Below are 20886 nucleotides of genomic sequence, written 5' to 3' on the forward strand. Positions count from 1 at the left end.
AGCCTGTTTGATCTTTCCTGATAGGTATAACCTACATAGATAGACCAACAGGTAAATAGAGTGTGAGACAGACAGCTATATATCGAGAGCAGTCCATGCTGACATCTATATTTATTGGGTTTTCAGACTGGCCGAGGGACTGTGGTATCCCCCAATTTTTGCCGAACGTAGCTGGGAGGATCGTATCCGGTAATGAGGCACGTCCACATTCCTGGCCATGGCAAGTCTCTTTACAGGTAAACAGCTCAATGGGGACCGCTGATACACAACAATACATCGGTCTGGGATCGAAAACATCTGCTGCAAGAGGGTATTCTGGAATAGAGAACACCACGGTCAGCCCATCACTCCAGTATCAGCTGTTTGGAAGATCCAGTCCGTCACATTCCCTTGCTCCTTTAACATTTATCTTTTTTCAAGTATTATCTGAAGAAGAGTCATATGGACTTGAAATGTTAACTTTGTTTCTCTCTCCACAGATGCTGCCAGACCTGCTGAATTTTTCCAGCATTTTCTGTTTTCATTATCTTGAAGGACAGCCTCAGCAGTGAAATTTAAAGGGTTCATTAGCTATCTACCCATCAATTCCCGGTTGACTCCTTAAGGTGTTGGCACAATTCTACAAGTGTTTGGTCCCATTGACTGCATTGCTTTGCAGATGCCGCATATTAACTCTGCCATGTACCAGAACCAAAAAGGATTCCACTCCCTCAACATCCAGCTGATGTGAGCATAAGCAGTGCATCATACAGGTCAATGCCTGGTATACTGACAGCAGTCATGATGCCTTCATTCTGTGGGAGTCCACTGTGCCAGCTGCGTTTCAGCCGCATGGCAAACCAAAGGGTTGTTACTTGGTAACAAGTACTGTCTGCAGACAACATGGTTTGGCTCCGATTTGCAACTCACATACGTGTGCACAGCATGCATACAACAAGAGCAATGCTGCCACAATGTGATCGAAATCTTTCTGCTAGCTACTGCTCTCTCTATGCCTCTCTCTGGGTTTGTCTCTGACTCTAAACCTCCATTTGCATCCAGCTCTGGAGTGGAACCACTGGATTCTCCAGTCACCCCCTCCCACCCCTCTCTGATCGGCAAGTTGCACAGTCGCTGTCAAGATTATACAACTGAACACCCGACTATCAAAATGATTCAGGGACTCACACCAATTATATTGGGTAGGGTGCCCTCCTATTTTTAATTCCTTCTTGGGGGGGTGTGAATATTGCTGGCAAGGCCAGAATTTATTCCCATCCCTAATTGCCCTTGAGAATGTAGTGGTGAGGCACCATCTTGGACCACTACAGTCTGTGTGGTGTTAGGGAAGGAGTTCCAGGATTTTGGTTCAGTGATGATGAAGGAATGGCAATATAGTTCCAAGTCAGGATGGCAAGTGGCTTGGGAGTGGAACTTGAAGATGATGGGGTTACTATGCGCCCGCTGCTCTTGTCCTTCCCATGAGCCTGCTGCCTGGTAAAATGAGTTGCATGATAATTAACTCTTCCACCATGGCCCCAATTTTAAACGAATTGGCAGGAGCTAGGCAACTTATGGTCAGACACCCATTTGACATTCAAGTCTATGCAGTGTAAAATTGAGAAGGGCAGAAGGGAGTAAAGCGAACACCTGATCCAAACCCACCATTTGCCCTGCTGGGCGGGTTAGGTTAAGATCAGGGTAGGCATCTGTGATGCAAAGAATTCAGTTCACAGTTGACATTAATTTTCCTACCGTGAGAAAAATCAAGATAACAGGAAACATGGGATTGCAGAAAAAACATCTCTGCTGTGTACAGGCCCCTTTGCCCAATAAGTAAAGAAATAAAAACTGTAGAGAAGCCTGGGAGCCTGCATTACCTTTTCAAAAACGTTTATACACATGATCTCAAGAAATGGTTGAAGGCACTGGATACAACAAAAGCAATGGGCCCTGACCACATCCCAGCTGTAGAATGAAGACTTGTGCTCAAGAACTAGCTGTTTGCCTAATTAAGCTGTTCCAATACACTTACAACACTGGCATCTATCTGACAATGTGGAAAATTGCCCACAAAAAAAACAGGACAAATTACTGCCCCGACAGTGTACTTTTGATCATCAGCAAAATGACAGATGGCGTCGCTGACAGTACTATCAGACAACACTTACTCAGTTATAACCTGCTCACCAATGCTCAGTTTGGACCACTCAGCTCCTGATTACAGCCTCAGTCCAAACATGAACAAAGGTCAAGAGATAAGGAGAGAGTGACTACCACTGACATTAAGGCAGCATTTGACCGAATGTGGCATCAACAAGCCCTAGCAAAATTGAAGTCATTGGGAATCAGGGGGAAAACTCTCCACTGGTTGAAGTCATTGTTTCATAGTGTGCCATTGTGAGATTTGAACTCTTGATCTTGGGGTTACAAACCCAGTACCATAACCACTTAGCTATTTAGGCCAAGCTCTGGTTGAAGTTATACAGAACACAAAAGGAGATGGTTGTGATTGTTGGAGGCCAATCATCTCAGCCCAGGACATTGCTGCAGGAGTTCCTCAGGGTAGTGTCTTATGCTAACCATTTTCAACTGCTTCATCAATGACCTCCCGTCTATCATAAGTTCAGAAGTGGGGATTTTTGCGGATGATTGTACAGTGCTCAGCACAATTCACAACTCCTCGGACACCAAAGCAGTCCATGCCCATATTCAGCAAGATTTGGACAACATTCAGGCTTGGGCCGATAAGTAGCAAGTAACATTTGTGCCACACAAATGCCAGGCAATGACCGTTTCCAACAAGAGAGAATATAATCATCTCCCCTTGACATTCAACAGCATTACCACCTTTGAATCTCCCACCATCAACATCCTGGGTTACTACTGACTAGAAACTGAACTGGACTAGCCATATAAATACTACAGCTACAAGAGCTGGTCAGAGACCTGGAATCCTACAGCAAGGAACACCACACCTCCTGACTCCCCAAAACCTGTCCACCATCTATAAGGCGCAAATCAGGAGTGTGATGGAATACTCTCCACTTGCCTTGGTGAGTGCACCTCCAACAACACCAAGAAGCTTGACACCATTCAGGGGTAAAGCAGCCCGCTTGAATGGCATCCCATTCGCCACCTTAAACATTAAACTCCCTCCACCACTGAAGCACAATGGCAGCACTGTGTTCCACCTACAAGATGTTCTGCAGCAACTTACCAAGGCCCCTTTGACAGCATCTTCCAAGCCCATGACCTCCACCACCCAGAAGGACAAGGGTAGCGGATACATGGGAGCAACACCACCTGCAAGTTCCCCTCCAAGCCACTCACCAACCTGACTTGGAACTAAATCATCATTCCTTTACTATCGCTGGGTTAAAATCCTGGAACTCCCTCCCTAACAGCACTGTGGGTGTACCTACACCACATGGATTGCAGTGGTTCAAGATGGCAGCTCACCACCACCCTCTCAAGGACAATTAGGGATGAATAACAAATACTAGCCTTGTCAGTGATGCTGACATCCCATGAAAGAAGTGAAAAATGTTTTCATTTGTTTCTTCCAGGCAGGAGGATAATGAAAACTGCCTGATTTTACAAAAGCAAAATCCTGCATATGCTGGAAATCTGAAACTAAAAACCAAAAATACTTGAAATACTCAGCAGGCCAAGCAGCATGTGCGGAGAGAAGCAGAGTTAACCTTTCAGGTCGATGATGACCCTTCATCAGAACTGCGGAAAGATAGAAATGCAATAGGTTTTGATAAGCGCAAGTGGGAAGGGGGAGGTAGAATAAAAGGGTCTACCTGTGATCAGGTAACAGAAGAGATTAAATGACAAGTTGTTTTGGTGGTCCTGGTATAGAATAGTAAAAAAACAAAAGATGTGTCCAGATGAGGCGTGGATGGCTGGTTAGCAGCCGCCCGAATACAAAGTGAAGGAATTAGAAGGAAATGAGAACCCGAAAAAAGCAAAAAAAGCACAAAATGGAGGGAGTGGCTGTGATCTAAATTGTTGAAACTCAAATTTGAGTCCAGAAGGCTGTAAAGTGCCGCGTCAAAAGATGAGATGCTGTTCCTCGGGCTTGCATTGAGCTTCATTGGAACACTGTAGCAGGCCAAGGACAGAGAGGAAAAAATGGGACCAAGGTGGAGAATTAAAATGACAAGTGACAGGAAACTCAAGGTCATGCTTGCAGACTGAACGTAGGTGTTCTGGAAAGCAGTCACCCATCTTTGTTTGGTCTTCCCATTGTGGTCTCCTACACCCATTACCCAATCTCTGACGGTCATATGTAACCATTAGCCATAAGACTGTAGAGTAACTTTTCTTTCTCACTTGCTAGGTGCGCTCCAGGGGGAGTAAGTTCTACAACCATGTATGTGGTGGGACCCTCATTCACAAACGCTGGGTCCTGACTGCCGCACATTGCTTTCAAAAGTAAGTGAACAAAAGCTTGAGGCACTGTATTTGAATAACACATCGCATTAAGACTAGTGAAGTGTGTCTGTATTAAGGTTCCAGTGGATCTGTAAACAGAATTGGAGATAATGTGACTGGATTATTCAATTGGTGGTGGTATCTGTCATTAACATAGAATCATAGAATAGTTGCAACACAGAAGGAGACCATTTGGCTGGTCATGTCTATGCTGCCTTCCTGGTCATGTCTATGCTGCCTTCCTGCAAGAACACACTTAGTCCCACTCACCCACCTCTTCCCCATAGTCCTGCAAATCGTTGCTCTCCTGATAATTATCCAGTTCCTTTTTGAAGGCTTCAATTGAATCTGCCTCCACCACACTCTCAGGTGTATTCCAGATCCTAACCACTCACTGTGTAAAAGTGTTTTTCCTCATGTCGCCATTGCTTCTTTTGCCAATCACCTTAAATCAATGTCTTCCGGTTTTTGATTCTTCAGCCTAGCTTCTCCCTATCTACTCTGTCCAGTACTCTTAGTTTTGAACACCTCAATAAAATCTCCTCTTAATCCTCTTTTCTCTGGGGAGAACAGTCCCAGCATCTCCAATCAATCTATCCATGTAGCTAGAGTTCCTCATCCCTGGAATCATTCCTGCACTCTCTCTAATACCTTCACATTCTTCCTCAAATGTGGTGCCCAGAACTGGATGTTATACTCCAGCTGAGGCCAAATCAGTGTTTTATACAAATTTATCATAACTTCCTTGCTTGTGTACTCTATGCCCCTATTTATAAAGCCCAGGGTCCCGTATGCTTTATTAACTGCTATCTCAACTTGCCTTTCCACCTTCAACGATTTATGTATATAAACTCCCAAGTCACCTGGCTTCTGCACCCCCTTTAGAATTGTACACTTTAGTTTATATTGCCTCGCCTCATACTTCCTACCAACGTGAACTGCTTCATACTTCTCTGCATTAAATTTCATCTGCCATTTTTCTAGTCAATTAGTCTATCTACGTCCTCTTGAAGTTTATCACTATCAGTCGCTTGGTCGTACAGAATGTGAATCTTGCTGAAAAGAAAGACATGTTGCCAAAGCTTTTCATCTTGCACTCATCAGGACAAACGCAAGAATGCCAAATTTCAAACGATCACAACAATTTATACTACAGAAGAAAAGGGGTGCTGATTGGTCAGCAAGTCAACATGATTGGCCAAGGCAGTGCCATGGAGAAAGCAACAGGAAACTATAGGCACCCCATGCTTCTGGATAATTCAAAAAAGGCGCAAGGCTTGAACATATTCCTTTAGTTTGCAGAGAATGGGCACCTGTGTATGAATATATGTCGCTTCTAGCAAGCATAAATGAGTCACATTATGAGCTCTGCCTATTACGAGCTGCTGAAGAAACGCTATCATTATCCCCCTCACAGTTCACAATACTTCCAAGTTTTGTGTCATCAGCAAATTTTGAAATTGCGCCCTGTACGCCCAAGTTTAGGTCATTCATATAAATCAAGAAAAGCAGGGGTCCTAATACTGACACAGCCCAAAAAACAACGTTCACCACCATTCTCTCTCACTCACCCAATTTCATATCCATGCTGATACTCTTCCATTTATTCCATGAGCTCCAGCTTTGCTTACATACCTGTTATGCAGCACTTTATCAAATGCCTTTTGAAAGTCCATATACACCACATCAGCCACAATACTTTCATGAACCCTCTGTTACTTCATCAAAAATTTCAAGCAAGTTAGTTAAACACAATTGGCTCCTAATAAATCCATGCTGGCTTTCTTTAACCAACATTTGTCCAAGCGACTCTGAATTATTGTTTCTAAATGTTTTCCCACCACTGAGGTTAAGCTAACTGGCCTGTAGTTGCTTGGCTTATCCTTTTTTGAACAAGGGTTAACACTTGCAATTCTCCAGTCCTCTGGCATCACCCTGTATCTGAGGAGAATTGGAAGATTCTGGCCAGCTCCTCCAGAATGTCCATTATGTTTTTTTACAAACAATGAAAGCAAAGGAAATCAAATTTGTTTGTCCCTTTAGGCATAATTCCAGCGGGACTGAGACAGAAGAACCCAGATATAGGCCAAGACCCTGAGATGTTTAGCCTTACTCCATACAAATGCAAAGGGGGTGCATCTTAGGCCTGAGCTGGGGGCATGGCCGGGGCAGGGACTCCCTATCCAATGAGTTCTTGCTTCCCTGAGCCAACTGGGGCCTTGCACAAGGTCGAAGGCCTGCATGTGCCCCACTTGGTCCAAGCCAGCCTAGATTCTTGGACTCCTGGGGGTCAAATATCCTTTTAAAAAAATATTATTGGCCTCTTTGTAGAGGTGGCAAAAGAGGCATGGACCTTATTTTTTGGAGGGAGGCGTGGTCTTGAGACACCAGGAATTCCACTCCCGCAGACAGTAGGTGCCAGAATTTCCATCAGTGGTAGAGCTGGAAGGTGCCACAATGCTCCTAAGTGGCATGGGTACCCATTGGCCCCTGGGATGCCCATTCAATGTACTCCAGCAGGGTCAAAGCCACAGGCCATGAAGCTTGTGGCTCTTGCAATTTCAATGACTCATACCATTCTTTGTGAGGGGGTGGGGGGATGGTTGAGGCAGGGGTGTGGTAAGGGCTCTGCATCTGTCCTTACACTACCTTAAGGATCAATACTAAAGTGTAACAAAGCACCAGGAGGTGATGGAGACACTGGTCAGTGTACAGATACCTCCACTTATATTTAAAAAGGAGCTGTAATTTCTAATGGAGCGGCAATTGAGTCAGATTGCCACTTCAATCAAATGCTCTTATCTAAAATTCCAGCCGATCCTATCTCACCCAACCTTCCGACTCAGGTTGGGCGAGTTCTGGGCAGTGCAGCGTGTCAGGTGCTGTGGTTTCGAAGGTTAGTAAGCCATGCCCCCCTTTTTTGCAGCATTGCCTGCAGTAAGCCAGGTAAGTTTAAAGGTCTTTGACATAGTAAGCGTATAAAGTGAGTAGGATTTGCCAGTGGGAGGGGTTGCGCTGCGCCTTGGGGAGGGGGAAGTCAGATTGGGCCTTATTAGGAGGGGTGGGGATGTTGGGTCGAGTCAGGCGTCGGGCTTTGGGAGGTGACGGGTCAGGCCTTGCCAGCGGGATTTTAGGTTGGGTTGGGTCAGGTCGAGCTGGGTGGGGGGGGGCGATGGTTGGGGAAAGTCCTGTGGAGGGCAGAGGTGGGGAACTGTGGAGAGGCAGGTGTGGGAGTTCCATGTTTCATGGAAGTGGGAGTCCCGGAGGGGGTGACTGGGGGAGTCCTTTGGTGGGGGGAGTAGTCGAGGAGTTTGGGAGACCCTCAGGTTTCTGGATGTGAGTGGAGTCATGGAGTGGGGTGGGGAGCGGTCAGTGTGGGTCTACACAATAGTTACCCAGAAGTTAAAATTGGTTTTAATTCTGCTAACCTTTTCTGCGTAAATATTGATGTAACACAGTCGGAACAATCCGAAGTTTGCGATTTAAGGGGAGGCGATGGCGTAGTGGTATTGTTACTGGACTAGTAATCCAGAGACCCAGGGTAATGCTCTAGGGAATGGGTTTTGATTCCTGCCCAGCAGATGGTGGAATTTGAATTCAATAAAAAAATTTGGAATTAAAGTCCAATGATGACCATGAAACCATTGCTGTTTGTCGTAAATACCTATCTGGTTCACTAATGTTCTTTAGGGAAGGAAATCTGCTGTCCTTACCTGGTTTGGCCTACATGTGACTCCAGAGCCACAGCAATATCGTTGATCCTTAAATGCTCTCTGAGCAAGGGCAATTAGGGATGGGCAATAAATGCTGACCTAGCCAGCGATGCCCACATCCCATGAATGAATAAAATTTTTAAAATCACAATTTTTGGATGATCCCCAAGTGCAAGGCAATCGCCCATGGAAGTTTGCATTTCCCAGCAATTGTCATGCAAACCTTACCTGGGAATCTCCGGGGATGGGGGTCCCCCAGTGCATCTTTGGGGCACCCCGAGATACGACATCCTGGAGCTCAGAAGTTACGGCCCATGACAATTCAGCAATTCCAGCATGAAACCATTTATCTTGGAAGCTTAACCCTTGACCCAAACCATTGTCCATTCCAGAGGCAAAGCGGAGGATGCTGCGAATTGGCGTATTGTCCTCGGTAAACACAACCTGAATCGTACTGAACGGACAGAGAAGGTCTATCGTGTGAAAAAAATCTACAGACATGAACGCTTCCGCTATCCACTCCTCAATGAAATTGACTATGATATTGCTATGGTCAGATCAGCAGTGGAGATTCCACAAACCAGTTATGTCCGATATGCCTGCATGCCTGGGAAGACCAGCCAACTGCGTCCTGGGCACCTGTGCTGGGCCACAGGCTGGGGCGCCACCAGAGGTAAGGGAACAGCTTGAGGAACCAGGATTCAGTGGGTGAAAGCATTGTGATACTTTTCTATTGCCTCTCGAGCATAAGTCCAAATCGAAAACAGGGAGGGGTCTGGCTTTCAAAAGGGAATTGGATAATTATCTGAAGAGAAAAAAATTGTAGGGCTACAGGGAAAAGGCAGGGGCTAGCATTTGCATTTACAGAGAGCTCGCATTGACACACCATGCCAAATGGCCTCCTTCTATGCTGTAATCAATCTATGATTCTAGTCTGTATTGTGTCGTCCAGTGACCATGGTCTCCGGGAACTGGGTCGATGATCTTTGAGAGTCTGAAAGAAATTTCATGGAAGTTGCCTCCACCTAAATTGACCGGTTTTATTTTTCTGTGTTTTGTTTCGCCTCTTTCAGGGTCTGGGCACCTGGCTTGGTGGAGGAGGGAATTGGGGTCAGGAATGCCAACATTACAACACGACAGGATGGGTCCAGGCTTGTTGGACCCATTAGTCTTTTCCTATTCTTTGTTTCTGTATGAAAATGAAGATCCCTTCAAAAGAAAGAATACTGTACCATGGGCTAGAAGTCACCCTTGAGGTCTTCCAAAGCTTTCAAAAATATTTGCCACACACTATCTTTGACAATTATTTTTCCTTTATCATCTACTTTGCAAAGAATTTGGTGTAAAGTGGCCCTTCTCATGTTGTTTTGAAGACAATCAAAATGATAAGACATCCCTTGTGCAGAATGCCCAGCTATCCATCTGATTGACTATGCAACCAAACCACAATAGAGTTTGGACAGAATTGGGCAACTGTGAAACCTTGGTCACATCACAGGAAAGGACTGAAAATGTAGTTGGTCACTCACTTCTACTCTACAAAGGTGCCGAAGCTCATTGTCTTCCCATCTGAGTTACTCTGGGTAATTGTAGAGAAAAGGTGGTTGTAAACACTTGTGTGAGAGCCCTCAAGAAAGTTCAGGCCTACTCGTCAGTATAAGCTCCATGGGCCACAAGTCCTGCATTTCTTTCTGTTTTTTCAGGAATACAGAGAATTCCCAATTCCTATTGCTGGATGCAGACTGAAGTTGTACAGACAAGTGGATATGAGGATGGGCTAACTGGGGCATTGAATATATTAAAGGCTGAGTTAGACAGATTTTTGATCTACAAGGGAGTCAAGGGTTATATGGGGCATGCGGAAAAGTGGAGTTAAGGCCACAATCAGATTAGTCATGATCTTACTGAATAGCAGAACAGATTGGATGGCCTACTCCTATTTTTTATGATCCTATGTTCTTACATCGCACTACTGTGCGTCAGGGAGATATGGATGTGACTGTTCATTCTCCACAAAGCACAAGGTCCAGCATGACTGCATCAGCCCCACAAGGCCATAAGTACATTGATCAGATCTCTCAGTGTGTACTAGAAGCACAAGAACTGGCACAGCTACATCACTATTCAGCTGATCTTCATTTACCCACCCTGAAGATCCCCCAACCCAATTGATTTCAGGGTCTATCCAGATCTATCTGTTCTGTGTCCAGATCATTCCTTGTGTGACAATGAACTTGCTAATCTCAGCTCTAAATTTGTTCCTTTTTACCAATTTAAATCTCTGCGTCAATTCAAAAAGAATGTTCCATAAGGAATCTTCCATGCATCTATTCTATTGTAAGTGGGCCTCTCTCCCAGACCCCTTGAATTCTGACTCTGTGTACAGATGTTCAATTGCTGACATCACTTGCTGAATATCTGGCATGTTGATGGCCCACTACTTACTCTCAGGCCTTTCTGTGATCCCACAGCTGCTGTGGTCAAGTTTTTTTTTCTTTATCCTTTCTTGGGATGTGGGCTCATTTGTTGCTCATTCCTAATTGCCATTGAACTGAGTAGCTTGCTAGGCCATTTTAGAGGGTAGCTGAGAGTCAGCCACATTTTTGAGAGTCTGGAGTCATAATTAGGCCAGACTGGGTAAAGACAGCAGATTTCCTTCTCTAAAGGACAACAGTGAACCAAATGGGTTTTTACAACAATTTATGATAATTTCATGGTCGCCATTACTGAGAGAGACTAACTTTAGTTAAAAAACTAAATATTCCAGATTTATTAATTGAATTTAAGTTCTGGATTACTAGTCCAGTGACATTACCACTACACCAGCAACTCCCCCTGGATATCGGAAATGAAAACAGAAAATGCTGGTAAACCTCAGCAGGTCAGGCAGCATTGGTGGAGAGAGGAAGATAGGTTCAACGTTTCAGGTTGATGACCTTTCGACAGAACTAGAATGATGTCACAAATGAACAGCTTCCAAGGATGAATGAAGTCTGGGAAAGGGGATTAAGGGAATAAGGGTCTTCTGAAGTGTATTCACTAGTGTAATGTAAGTAACATGACAGCCAATTAGTGTACAGCAAGTTCCCACAAACAAAAATGATTTTTGTTTTAGTGATGTTGATTGAGGACTAGATACCAGCCATGGCACTGGGGATAACTCCCCTGCTGTTCTTCGAAATAGTGCATGTGATCTTTTATATCCACCTGAGAGGACAGGCGGGACCTCAGTTTAACACCTCATCCAAAAGAAGGCACCTCCGTAGGTACTGCACTGGAACGTTGCCCTGAAATGTGTACTGAGGGCTCTGGAGCTCACACCTATCTGACTCAAAGGCAAGAGGGCTCCAGCTGAGCTATGGTTGGATATATATTCATACTTCAGCAATTCCAAGCTTAAGTAACACAGCGTGGTAAAACAAAACAAGTCATTCCAGCCCTGATTAGGAGCGAAGAATTAAGCCAACCAAGTAACATGGAAGTCTTTTTCCTTTTATAAAACAGGACAAAAGGAAAATGTCACATTGTCTGAAGTGCTGAACCAAGCCAGGTTGCCAGTCATTGATCACAAAACCTGCAAAATGAAGAAATTCTGGGGGGACCGAGTGCGGGACACGATGATATGTGCTGGTTACAAAGATACAGAGGGACCTCCTGCTGCCTGCCAGGTAACTGGAAGGAAATAGGTTGGATTTTAACATCTTCCTCCCCATTTCACCCCTTTAAAAAGTCAGGGATAATTTAAGTTTCGAAGTTTCATATGACAGGCAAAATTACATTTCAGAGACCCTTCAGGTAGCTTACGGTAAATGCTCCACCCTGAGCTTCTAGGACCAGAAGGATCACCATCTGTCTTGAATCTGCTGATCACCATTGGAGGAGCAGTGGAAAGTGTAGGTGGCTTCAGCACTTTTATGCAGGTGGAAATCGGCCAATGTGCTTATTCACTACATCTGATAGTGTGGGATCGACTGCATTAATGATGTGTTACTGGGATCTACTATGTTTACTGGGATTCAGTGTTTAATGATGTGTTGTGAGGATCCACTGTGTTTAATGGTGTGTTACGGGGATCCACTGTGTTTAATGGTGTGTTACCGCGATACACTGTGTTTACTGGCATGTTACAGGGATCCAGTGTGTTTAATGGCGTGTTACTGGGATCCATTGTACCGTATCTTGTGTTTCAGGGAGACTCTGGTGGTCCTCTTCTCTGTCAGCTTGGCTCACACAAGTGGGAAGTCCATGGAGTGGTCAGTTTCGGACCCATTGGCTGCACAGTTGAGAACAAGCCCAGTGTGTTTACCAGAACTACTGCCTACCTCCCCTGGATTGAGAAGACAAGAATACGGGATTATTTCTTTGACTAGTTAATGCTGGCTGCATCCCCAGCTCAGAACTTAATTTTAGGCAAACAGTAAGTGCTGTGATGTGTTAATTCTTCCATAAAAGTAAAAGCTTTTGAAGGAAAAACTGCTGCCTGTGTTTATTCAAACTGCTGTGCAAATGTCCCAATCCACCAAAGCCCCTCAGAGGTATTTATTACAACATTCAATGTAAGGGACAGGCAATGTCGCACGTTTCAAAAGAAAAGAAGGGAATGCAAGAAAGAGGATAATAGAATGAGAGAAAGAGAGAGAGAAAGGAATAACTTGTAGCACCTTTCACAACTTCAGGACATCCCAAAGGACTTTTTAAAATTATTTATTCATTCATGGGATATGGGTGTCACTGGTTAGGACAGCATTTATTGCCCATCCTTAATTGCCCTTGAGAAGGTGGTGGTGAGCTGCCTTCTTGAACCGCTGTAGTCCATGTGGTGGAGGTAGACCCACAGTGCTGTTAGGGAGGGAATTCCAGGATTTTGTGAAGTGAAGGAACAGCAATATAGTTCCAAGACAGGATGGTGTGTGGCTTGGAGGGGAACTTGCAGGTGATGCATCTGCTGCCCTTACCTTTCTAGGTGGTAGAGGTCATGGGTTTTGAAGGTGCTGTCGAAGGAGCCTTGGTGAGTTGCTGCAGTGCATCTTGTAGATGGTACACACGACTGCCACTGTGCATTGGTAGTGGAGGGAGTGAATGTTGGAAGGTGGTGGATGGAATGCCAGTCAAGTGCATTGTCCTGGACGATGTCGAACTTCTTGAATGTTGCTCTCATCCAGGCACTGTACAGCCAACAAAATACTTAAGTCTTGTCACCATTATAATGTAGGAAATACTACTATGTGCACAAATTGTTGAAGGTGGCAGGACATGTTGAGAAAGCAGTAAGGCATACCAGATCCTGGGCTTTACAAATAGAGGTATAGAGCAGAAAAGCAAGGAAGTTATGGTGAACCTTCATAAAACTCTGCTACTGCCTCAACTGGAGTGTTGTGTTCAATTCCAGACACCGCCCTTTAGAAAGGATGTGAAGGCATTGAAAAGGATGCAGAAAAGATTTCTGAGAATGGTTCCTTGGTGAGGGACTTCAATTACAAAGATAGATTGGCAAAGCTGGGACTGTTCCCATAAAGGTTGAGAGGAGATTTGATTGAGGTGTTCGACATCATGAACGGTCTGGACAGAATAGATAGGGGGAAACTATTCCCATTGGTGGAAGAATTGAGAACTAGAGGGCACTTATTTAAGAAGATTGACAGAAGAACCACAGATGATGTGAGGTAACATTTTTTTGCAGCAAGTGGTTAGGATCTGGAATGCAATGTTTGAAAGTGTAGTGGAGGCAGATTCAATTATGGCTTTCAAAAAGGAATTGGATAATTATCTGAAGAGAAAAAATATTCAGGGCTACAGGGAAAAGGAGGGAGTGAAACTAGCTGAGTAGCTCTTAGAGATCCTGCCCAGACACATTGGGCCAAATGGCCTCCTTCTATACTGTAATATTCTAGGATTCTAAAGGAGTGGTTGCAGTGAACACAATTCCTAAGTGTTGAGTCTGCAACATAAAATCTGCCATTGCGTCACACTCAGTTCCATTTGGAAACTGGGTGTGATAAAACAATCACAACAGATAAGACCTCAAATTGGAAGATGAACCCATGAGTTCAGCAGTAAATTAATTGCTTACAATGGGCACTCATTTATTTATCTGTGTTGGTTGGAACCAACAGATTTGGTTTGAAATGAAAGTTTTAGGATGAAACCCCCAGTTTCTCCAACCTGAGTTGGCTAACCCCAGTATTCAAGAGAGAAGAGCTGGGGGTTAAATTAGCTAACCCACAAAAATGGGCGCAGGATCACAGTATGCAATTAATCCACACTGTTCATTGTGTTCCTGTCTTACATAACTGCTATGTCCAGTCAACGCTGCCTATACTGTTCACTGGCTGCATACATCAGCAGGGGGGTCAATACCACAAGTAACCAAAGCTATTTAAAGGCAGACCACACTTCTTAACAGGGTAGCTGCAAGAAGTGGTGAAGCCCCCTGAAAAGCGACACCGTGCTGTGATGATTAGAGAAATGGCTGAACATGCAAGAGACCATGCACCAAAGTTTTCTGGAAATGCACTAGAGGTCTTAACGTTACACATGGAAAGGAGTAACATCCCTTATCCACAGGAGATACTGGAGGAATTCAGCTGGTGGCGAGGGAGAACTGGGCATACATGTAGGAACTAACACTGTGTTTTCAGATGATTCGTCGATGGGCAGCATGCAGATGAAAAATAGGAGGGGGGGGCCAAAGATAGATCCATGAATAAATGATCAAAAAACTACTTCAAGGCCTGCTAGACCTATCCCAGAAGACTACACAAACTTTAGGAAAGCTCCAGCCGCTGGAAGAAATAATCCAGCAACTAACCTGTTAGCCATTCATGATCCCTTTAAAATAGCATTGGTAGAGGAATAATTTGTTCCTTTTAATGTTGTGTTCAGTTTCGGGAAGTTAATACAGGGCAGTGACTGGATTGTGGAGTTTGAAAATGGAAGCAGTGATGTCAAATCAGCCTTGCACACAGATTTGTGTCATTATCTCACCATAACATGTGCAATCACCAGTTGTGCGCTCACAAATCCCTTTACCAAGGTTCTATCCTTTGCACTTCCCTTCGGTTGTGTGAGTACACATCTTGGGCTCCGTTTTCGATCCTTATTGATTGCGTGGCACCTTAAAAAAAAAAGGTGCTCCATGACGCATAGAGGTACAATGTTCAGCAGTACAGTGTCCAGAGAGAAGCCAAGCAGAGTCCAGATAGGCAATGTCCGGTGTCAGAGTGAGAGGCACAATGTGCATTGAGTACAGAGTCCAGAGAGGTGTGGTGTCCAGAGTGTCCATTGGGAAAAGGGTCAATGTCCTGAGAAAGGGGTGCAAATCCATTCAGATAGGATGCAATGTCAAGAGACAATGACCATGGAGAGAATGTGTAATGTTCAGAGATAGTGTCCATAGAAAGAGGGGAGAATGTCCAGAGCCAGTGACCAGAGAGAAAGGGTGCAAAGTCCAGAGCCATGTCCACAGGGAAAAGGTAAAATGTCCAGTGACAGTGTTCATTGAGACAGGGGTCAGTGTCAAGAGAGGTACAATGTTCATACACTAGAGAGAAGGAACAATGTCCAGAGAACGTGTCCATGGAGAGTTTGTGGAAAGTCCATAGAGAGAGAGGGGTCAATGTCCAGAGAGAAGGGTCAATGTCCAGAGAGGAGGGTCAATGTCCAGACAGGAGGGTCAATGTCCAGAGAGGAGGGTCAATATTGAGGGAAAGTGTCCAGAGAGTGGCAATGTCCAGAGACAGCATCTAGAAAGAGGGGTCTATGTCCAGAGACTGTTTTCAGTGAGAGGGGTCAATGTCCAGAAATAGGGTACAACATCCAGAAAGATGAAGTCAATGTCCAGAGAGTGGCATCAATGTCCGCAGACAGTATCCAGAGAAAGGGGTCAACGTCCACTGGCAGTGTCCAGGGAAAGGGGTCAACGCCCATAGAGTGGAGTCAATGTCCAGGGACAAGTGTCCAGCGAGAGGGGTTAACGTCCAGAGTCAGTGTCCAGTGAGGGATAGACCTCCAGAGAGGCCCGGGTTTTCCTGCGGACCGGGACTGGACGCTGCTTAAAAAGCGATTGAGTTTCTAATCACATAACAAGTTTAAAATGTCTCTTTTGAAGGAAAACAAATAAACGCGAATGCGCTTTACTGACGGGAATCACAAAATGCGGCGTCCTCACCATCGTGGCGGCGGCGGCAGCAGCAGCACCGTCACGTGACGGAAGCCGCCGTGAAGTGAAGTGGCCAGGCCGCTGTAAAGTGTCGCGCGGTTGCTATGGTTTCCACGCGGTCGGTGAGTGTGGGGCCCGGCAGGAGGTGACGGTGAATCGGCTGCGGTTCCTTTTAAACTCCAACTTCCTCGGGAAAGCAGACACAGACACACACACAGAAATGGACAACTCGGGAACCGGGGGAGGGTTACGCGCCGGTTTTGGACTTTTCAGCGGCGGAGGAGCCGGTGGTGGCGGCTCGGTCCCGGATTATTCCCAGCCCGACCTTTCCCGTGTCCCCTGTGAGTAGGAGAGCGAAGCCTGGCCGAGTAGGCCACAAAGCACCCGGCACCAACCAGACACACAACTAACTAGTGTTAGAACTAGTTATCATAAACCCGTTATACTCTAACTAGTTGACTTGTTATATTCTAGTAGGATAACGTATAACTTGTATTACTCTGTTTGGCTCTGTTCTGCGCTCTGGGTCTGCCAGGCTCTGTTTTGGATTTCCAGCATCCGCAGTTTTTTGTTTTTAACTTGTATTACTGTCCAGTAACTTGTGATACATTGTAAAAGTAAAACTAGTTTAACTTGTGATACTCTGGTATAACAATGTTAAGAGTTTTCTCAGGGTGTAAGATGGATATATCAATGGGTATATGGATTTTCAAAAAGTCTTTGATTGATGAGGTGCCACACGAGGCTATTATGCAACATTAGGATTCGTGGACCACAAACAAAATCAGAAAATGCCGGAAAAGCTCATCAGGTCTGGCAGCATCTATGGAGAGAGAGAGTTAACGTTTTGAGTCCAAATGACGACTCCTTTAGAGCTGAAGGGCAGTAGAAAATGTGGTAAAATATATACCTTTTAAGGGGGGTGGAACAGGTGAAGCTGGATAGAAGGCCAGTGATAGGTGGAGGCAAAGGAGAGATTGTGAAAAATGTCATAAACAAAAGGTCAAAGGGTTGTTAATAGTGGTGATACTGGCTAAAGGAGGTGCTGATGGTGACATTAAGAGTGGAAAGCAGAATGTGATAATGGCAGGAACAGAGGCAGGAACTCTGGAAAGTGACGGATGGGCCTTGGGGGTAGGGGACGGGGTAGGAAAAAAGATCGAAAAGATTAAAAGCTGGGGATAAAACAATGAATAAAAATGGAAATAAATTTTAAATATAATAATGAAAATAAGTGGTGAAAAAATAAATAAAAATTAAAAAATAAAAATGAATAAGATAAAGGGGGTGGGGATGGAGGAGAAAGTTCATGATCTGAAGTTGCTGAACTCAATGTTACAGCCAGAAGGCTGTAAAGTGCCTAATCGGAAGATGAGGTGCTGTTCCTTCAGTTTGCATTGAGCTTCACTGGAACATTGCAGCAGGCCAAGGATGGACATATGGGCATGAGAGCAGGATGGTGTTTTGAAATGGCAAGCAACAGGAAGGTCTGGGTCATGCTTGCGGACAAACCGAAGGTATTCCACAAAGTAGTCGCCTAGTCTGCGTTTGGTCTCCCCAATGTAGAGGACCTGCTGAGTTTTTCCAGCATTTTTGTTTTTGTATCAGATTTCCAGCATCTGCAGTATTTTGACTTTATATTAGGATTCGTGGAGTTGTGTGTTTTATTCACATGGATTAAGGATTGGTCAGCAAATTGGGAACTATACCATCCTTGCTTCTCTGTTGCTGGGACAAATCGTGGAACTCCCTCCCTAACAGCACTGTGGGTGTACCTACAAGGACTGCAGCAGTTCAAGAAGGTGGCTCACCACCACTTTGAGGGCAGTTAGACATGGGTGATAAATACTGGCCTAGCCAGTGATGCACACATCCTGTAAAATAATTTTAAAAAGACAGAAAGCAGAGTAGGAAGATAGATAGATTTGCGTTCCATAACCACTGGATGTCTCAAATGCTGTACAGCCAATGAATTTTTTTGAAGTTCAGTCATTGTTGTAATGTAGGAAATGCAGCAGCCAGTTGTGCTCAGCAGACTCCCACAGCAGCAATGTGATAATGACCAGAATTTTTTTTCATGTATGAGTTAATTTTGAGGGATAGTTATTGGCCAGGATGCTGGGTATAACATCTCTGTTCCTCTGCAGCATAGTGCCATGGGATCTTTTACATCCATTCAAACAAGCAGATGTTGGTTTAAGGTCTTATCAAAAAGTCACAAAGCTATCAAGTCACAGTTATGCTTCTCGTAGTTGACAAGGAGAGCATTTGGATGTCTAGCTGCAAAGTGATTAGTGTGTGCACTGAGTTTTTACGTGTCGGGGCAGCGATGGTTTTTATTACCGAACAGCCACTTGCCTTTATGTATCCTAAATACAAAAAAATAGTTTAAGGTCTCTACTGAAACAGTCTTGGTGAATGGTTGGATATGAGAGAGAAAACTGAGGTTGAGCAAAGCACCAAGGTTCTGTTCCTATGGAATCAGTCTGAGGTGGCAGCCATCAAGGGAGATGGAGTTGATGCTGGTGCAGAGAAGGATGGCTTTCTAACTTGAAACTGGAGAAATTTTAATCTGCAGGAATGACTTGGGATTTTTATACACTACTGTATAGTTACAGGTAATTAAATGCTGTACTGGCTCTAAAGGAATTCCACTGTGTAGAGGTGGAGTAAAAATATTGTATGTGGTCAATTGAAAGGAATGCTACAATGTTATGTCATTGAGTTGGCTCCACTGGCTGTATTTTCAAACTCTCAAAAGGTCACTTCGTCAGGCTGAGGCTCGCTCTCATAGGCAAGCTCCATAATCCATTACTTGCAGTTGCTTTTGGGCTGAAATTGTCTAAATGACTGCCATATGCTGGCTGCCAGAGGTGGGGTGAGAATGACTGCTCTTGACACCAAGGCAGTAGTTGACCAAGTGTGGCATCAAGGAGCCCTAGCAAAATTGAAGCCAGTGAGGATGGGATGGGGTGGGGGGGGGGGAGAATTCTTCACTGGTTGGAGTCATACCTAGCACAAACAAAGGTGGTCAGATGGCAGACAAAACACAGGTGAGCATCAACTAAGCTTAGAATGTGGAATAATGTAAAAAAAAAACAAATTTAAGGGTGCTCTACCTGAACGCACGCAGCATTCACAACAAAGTAGATGACTAAAAGGCACAAATAGAGGGAGATGTCTATGATCTAATTGCCATTACGGAAACAAGGCTACAGAGTGAGCAAGACTGGGAACTGAATATTCAAGGATATTTGATATTTAGGAAGGACTGGCGAAAAGGAGGTGGTGTTGTGCTGATAATACGGGATGGGATCAGTACATTAATAAGGGAGGATCGCAGATTGGAAGAACAAAATGTGGAATTTGTTTGGGTGGAGCTAAGAAACAGCAAGGGGCAACAAACATTGGTAGGAGTTGTTTATAGGCCACCAAACTTTGTGGTCGTGTGGGGCATGGTACTAATCAGGAGATTGGATAAGCATAGCATGGGTAATACAGTAATCATGGGTGACTGGAATCTGCATATAGAATGAGTAAACTGAATGAGCACCAATGCTGTGGAGGACGAGTTTCTGGAATGTGTTAGGGATGGTTTTCTAGATCAGTATATTGAGGAACTGACTTCAGTTCTGTCGAAGGGTCATGAGGACTCGAAACGTCAACTCTTTTCTTCTCCGCCGATGCTGCCAGACCTGCTGAGTTTTTCCAGGTAATTCTGTTTTTGTTTTGGATTTCCAGCATCTGCAGTTTTTTTGTTTTTATGACTACAGAACAGCCTATTTTAGATCTAATGTTATGTAATGAGAAAGGCCTAATTACTAATCTTATTGTAAAGGGATCTTTAGGGATGAATGACCATAATGAGATAGAATTTTACATTGTTTGAAAGTGAGGTAGTTCAGTCTGAAACCAGGGTTTGAACAAAGGAAATTATGAAGGTACGAGGAGCAAACTGGCTGAGGTGGATTGGGAAAATACATTAAAAAGCACAACGGTACACAGACAATGGATAGTCATTAAAGAATTATTACACGGTTTACAGAAATTATGCATTCCTTTAAGGCACAAAAACCCAAAATGAAAAGTCAGTCAACCATGGCTAACGAAGTTATGAATTGCATAAGATTGAAAGAAAAGACCTATAAAGTTGTCAGTAGTAGTAGTAAACCTGAGGATTGGGAATACAGCAAAGGAGGATCAAGAAACTGACAAAGGGTGAATAGAATATGAATGCAAAGTAGCCAAAAACACAAAAACGGACTGTAAAAGCATCTGTAGGTACGTAAAAAGGAAACATTTGGCTAAGACAAATGTGGGTCCATTACAGGCAGAGTCAGGAGAATTCATAATGGGAAATAGCGAAATGGCAGAGATCCTAAATGATTTCTTTGTGTCTGCCTTCGCTGAGGAAGATGGAAGAAATCTCCTCGAATTAGAGATCTAAGGGATGAGGGAGAATGAGGAATTGAAGGAAATTTTTATTACTAAGAAGGTTGTATTGGAGAAATTAATGGGTCTGAAGGTTGCTATGTCCCCAGGACATGATATTCTACATCCCAGAGTGTTGAAAGAGGTAGCTATGGGGATAGT

At 44.3% G+C, this 20886-nt stretch overlaps 2 protein-coding genes and 1 long non-coding RNA gene across 7 annotated transcripts in view; 2 read left to right on the forward strand and 1 right to left on the reverse strand.

The window, feature by feature from the left end:
* Positions 1-12608, forward strand: part of zgc:112285 (uncharacterized protein LOC561476 homolog) — a 50283-nt gene extending 37675 nt beyond the window's left edge. The window contains exons 2-6 of the mRNA XM_041176509.1: positions 127-236; positions 4328-4422; positions 8528-8808; positions 11640-11803; positions 12326-12608. Coding sequence (XP_041032443.1) covers positions 127-236; positions 4328-4422; positions 8528-8808; positions 11640-11803; positions 12326-12505 — 830 coding nt within the window. The 3' untranslated portion in view covers positions 12506-12608. The remainder of the gene's footprint in view (positions 1-126; positions 237-4327; positions 4423-8527; positions 8809-11639; positions 11804-12325) is intronic.
* The window catches only part of LOC121270909, a 64372-nt gene extending 47949 nt beyond the window's left edge, over positions 1-16423 (reverse strand). For 3 of the 5 annotated variants that reach the window (XR_005941635.1, XR_005941636.1, XR_005941632.1), the window contains exons 1-3: positions 16303-16423; positions 15120-15249; positions 12309-12462 (exon numbers count right to left, since the gene is read on the reverse strand). This is a non-coding gene — a long non-coding RNA (uncharacterized LOC121270909). Of the gene's footprint in view, positions 1-12308; positions 12463-15119; positions 15250-16275 lie in introns of all 5 variants that reach the window. The other 2 variants (XR_005941634.1, XR_005941633.1) reach the window with 2 other exon arrangements.
* timm23a (translocase of inner mitochondrial membrane 23 homolog a (yeast)) overlaps positions 16390-20886 on the forward strand; it is a 38640-nt gene continuing 34143 nt past the window's right edge. Inside the window, exon 1 of the mRNA XM_041176510.1 lies at positions 16390-16634. Within this exon, the coding sequence (XP_041032444.1) occupies positions 16514-16634 (121 nt within the window). The 5' untranslated portion in view covers positions 16390-16513. The remainder of the gene's footprint in view (positions 16635-20886) is intronic.

This window comes from Carcharodon carcharias, chromosome 28 (genome assembly GCF_017639515.1).
Source record: "Carcharodon carcharias isolate sCarCar2 chromosome 28, sCarCar2.pri, whole genome shotgun sequence".
NCBI lineage: Eukaryota > Metazoa > Chordata > Chondrichthyes > Lamniformes > Lamnidae > Carcharodon > Carcharodon carcharias.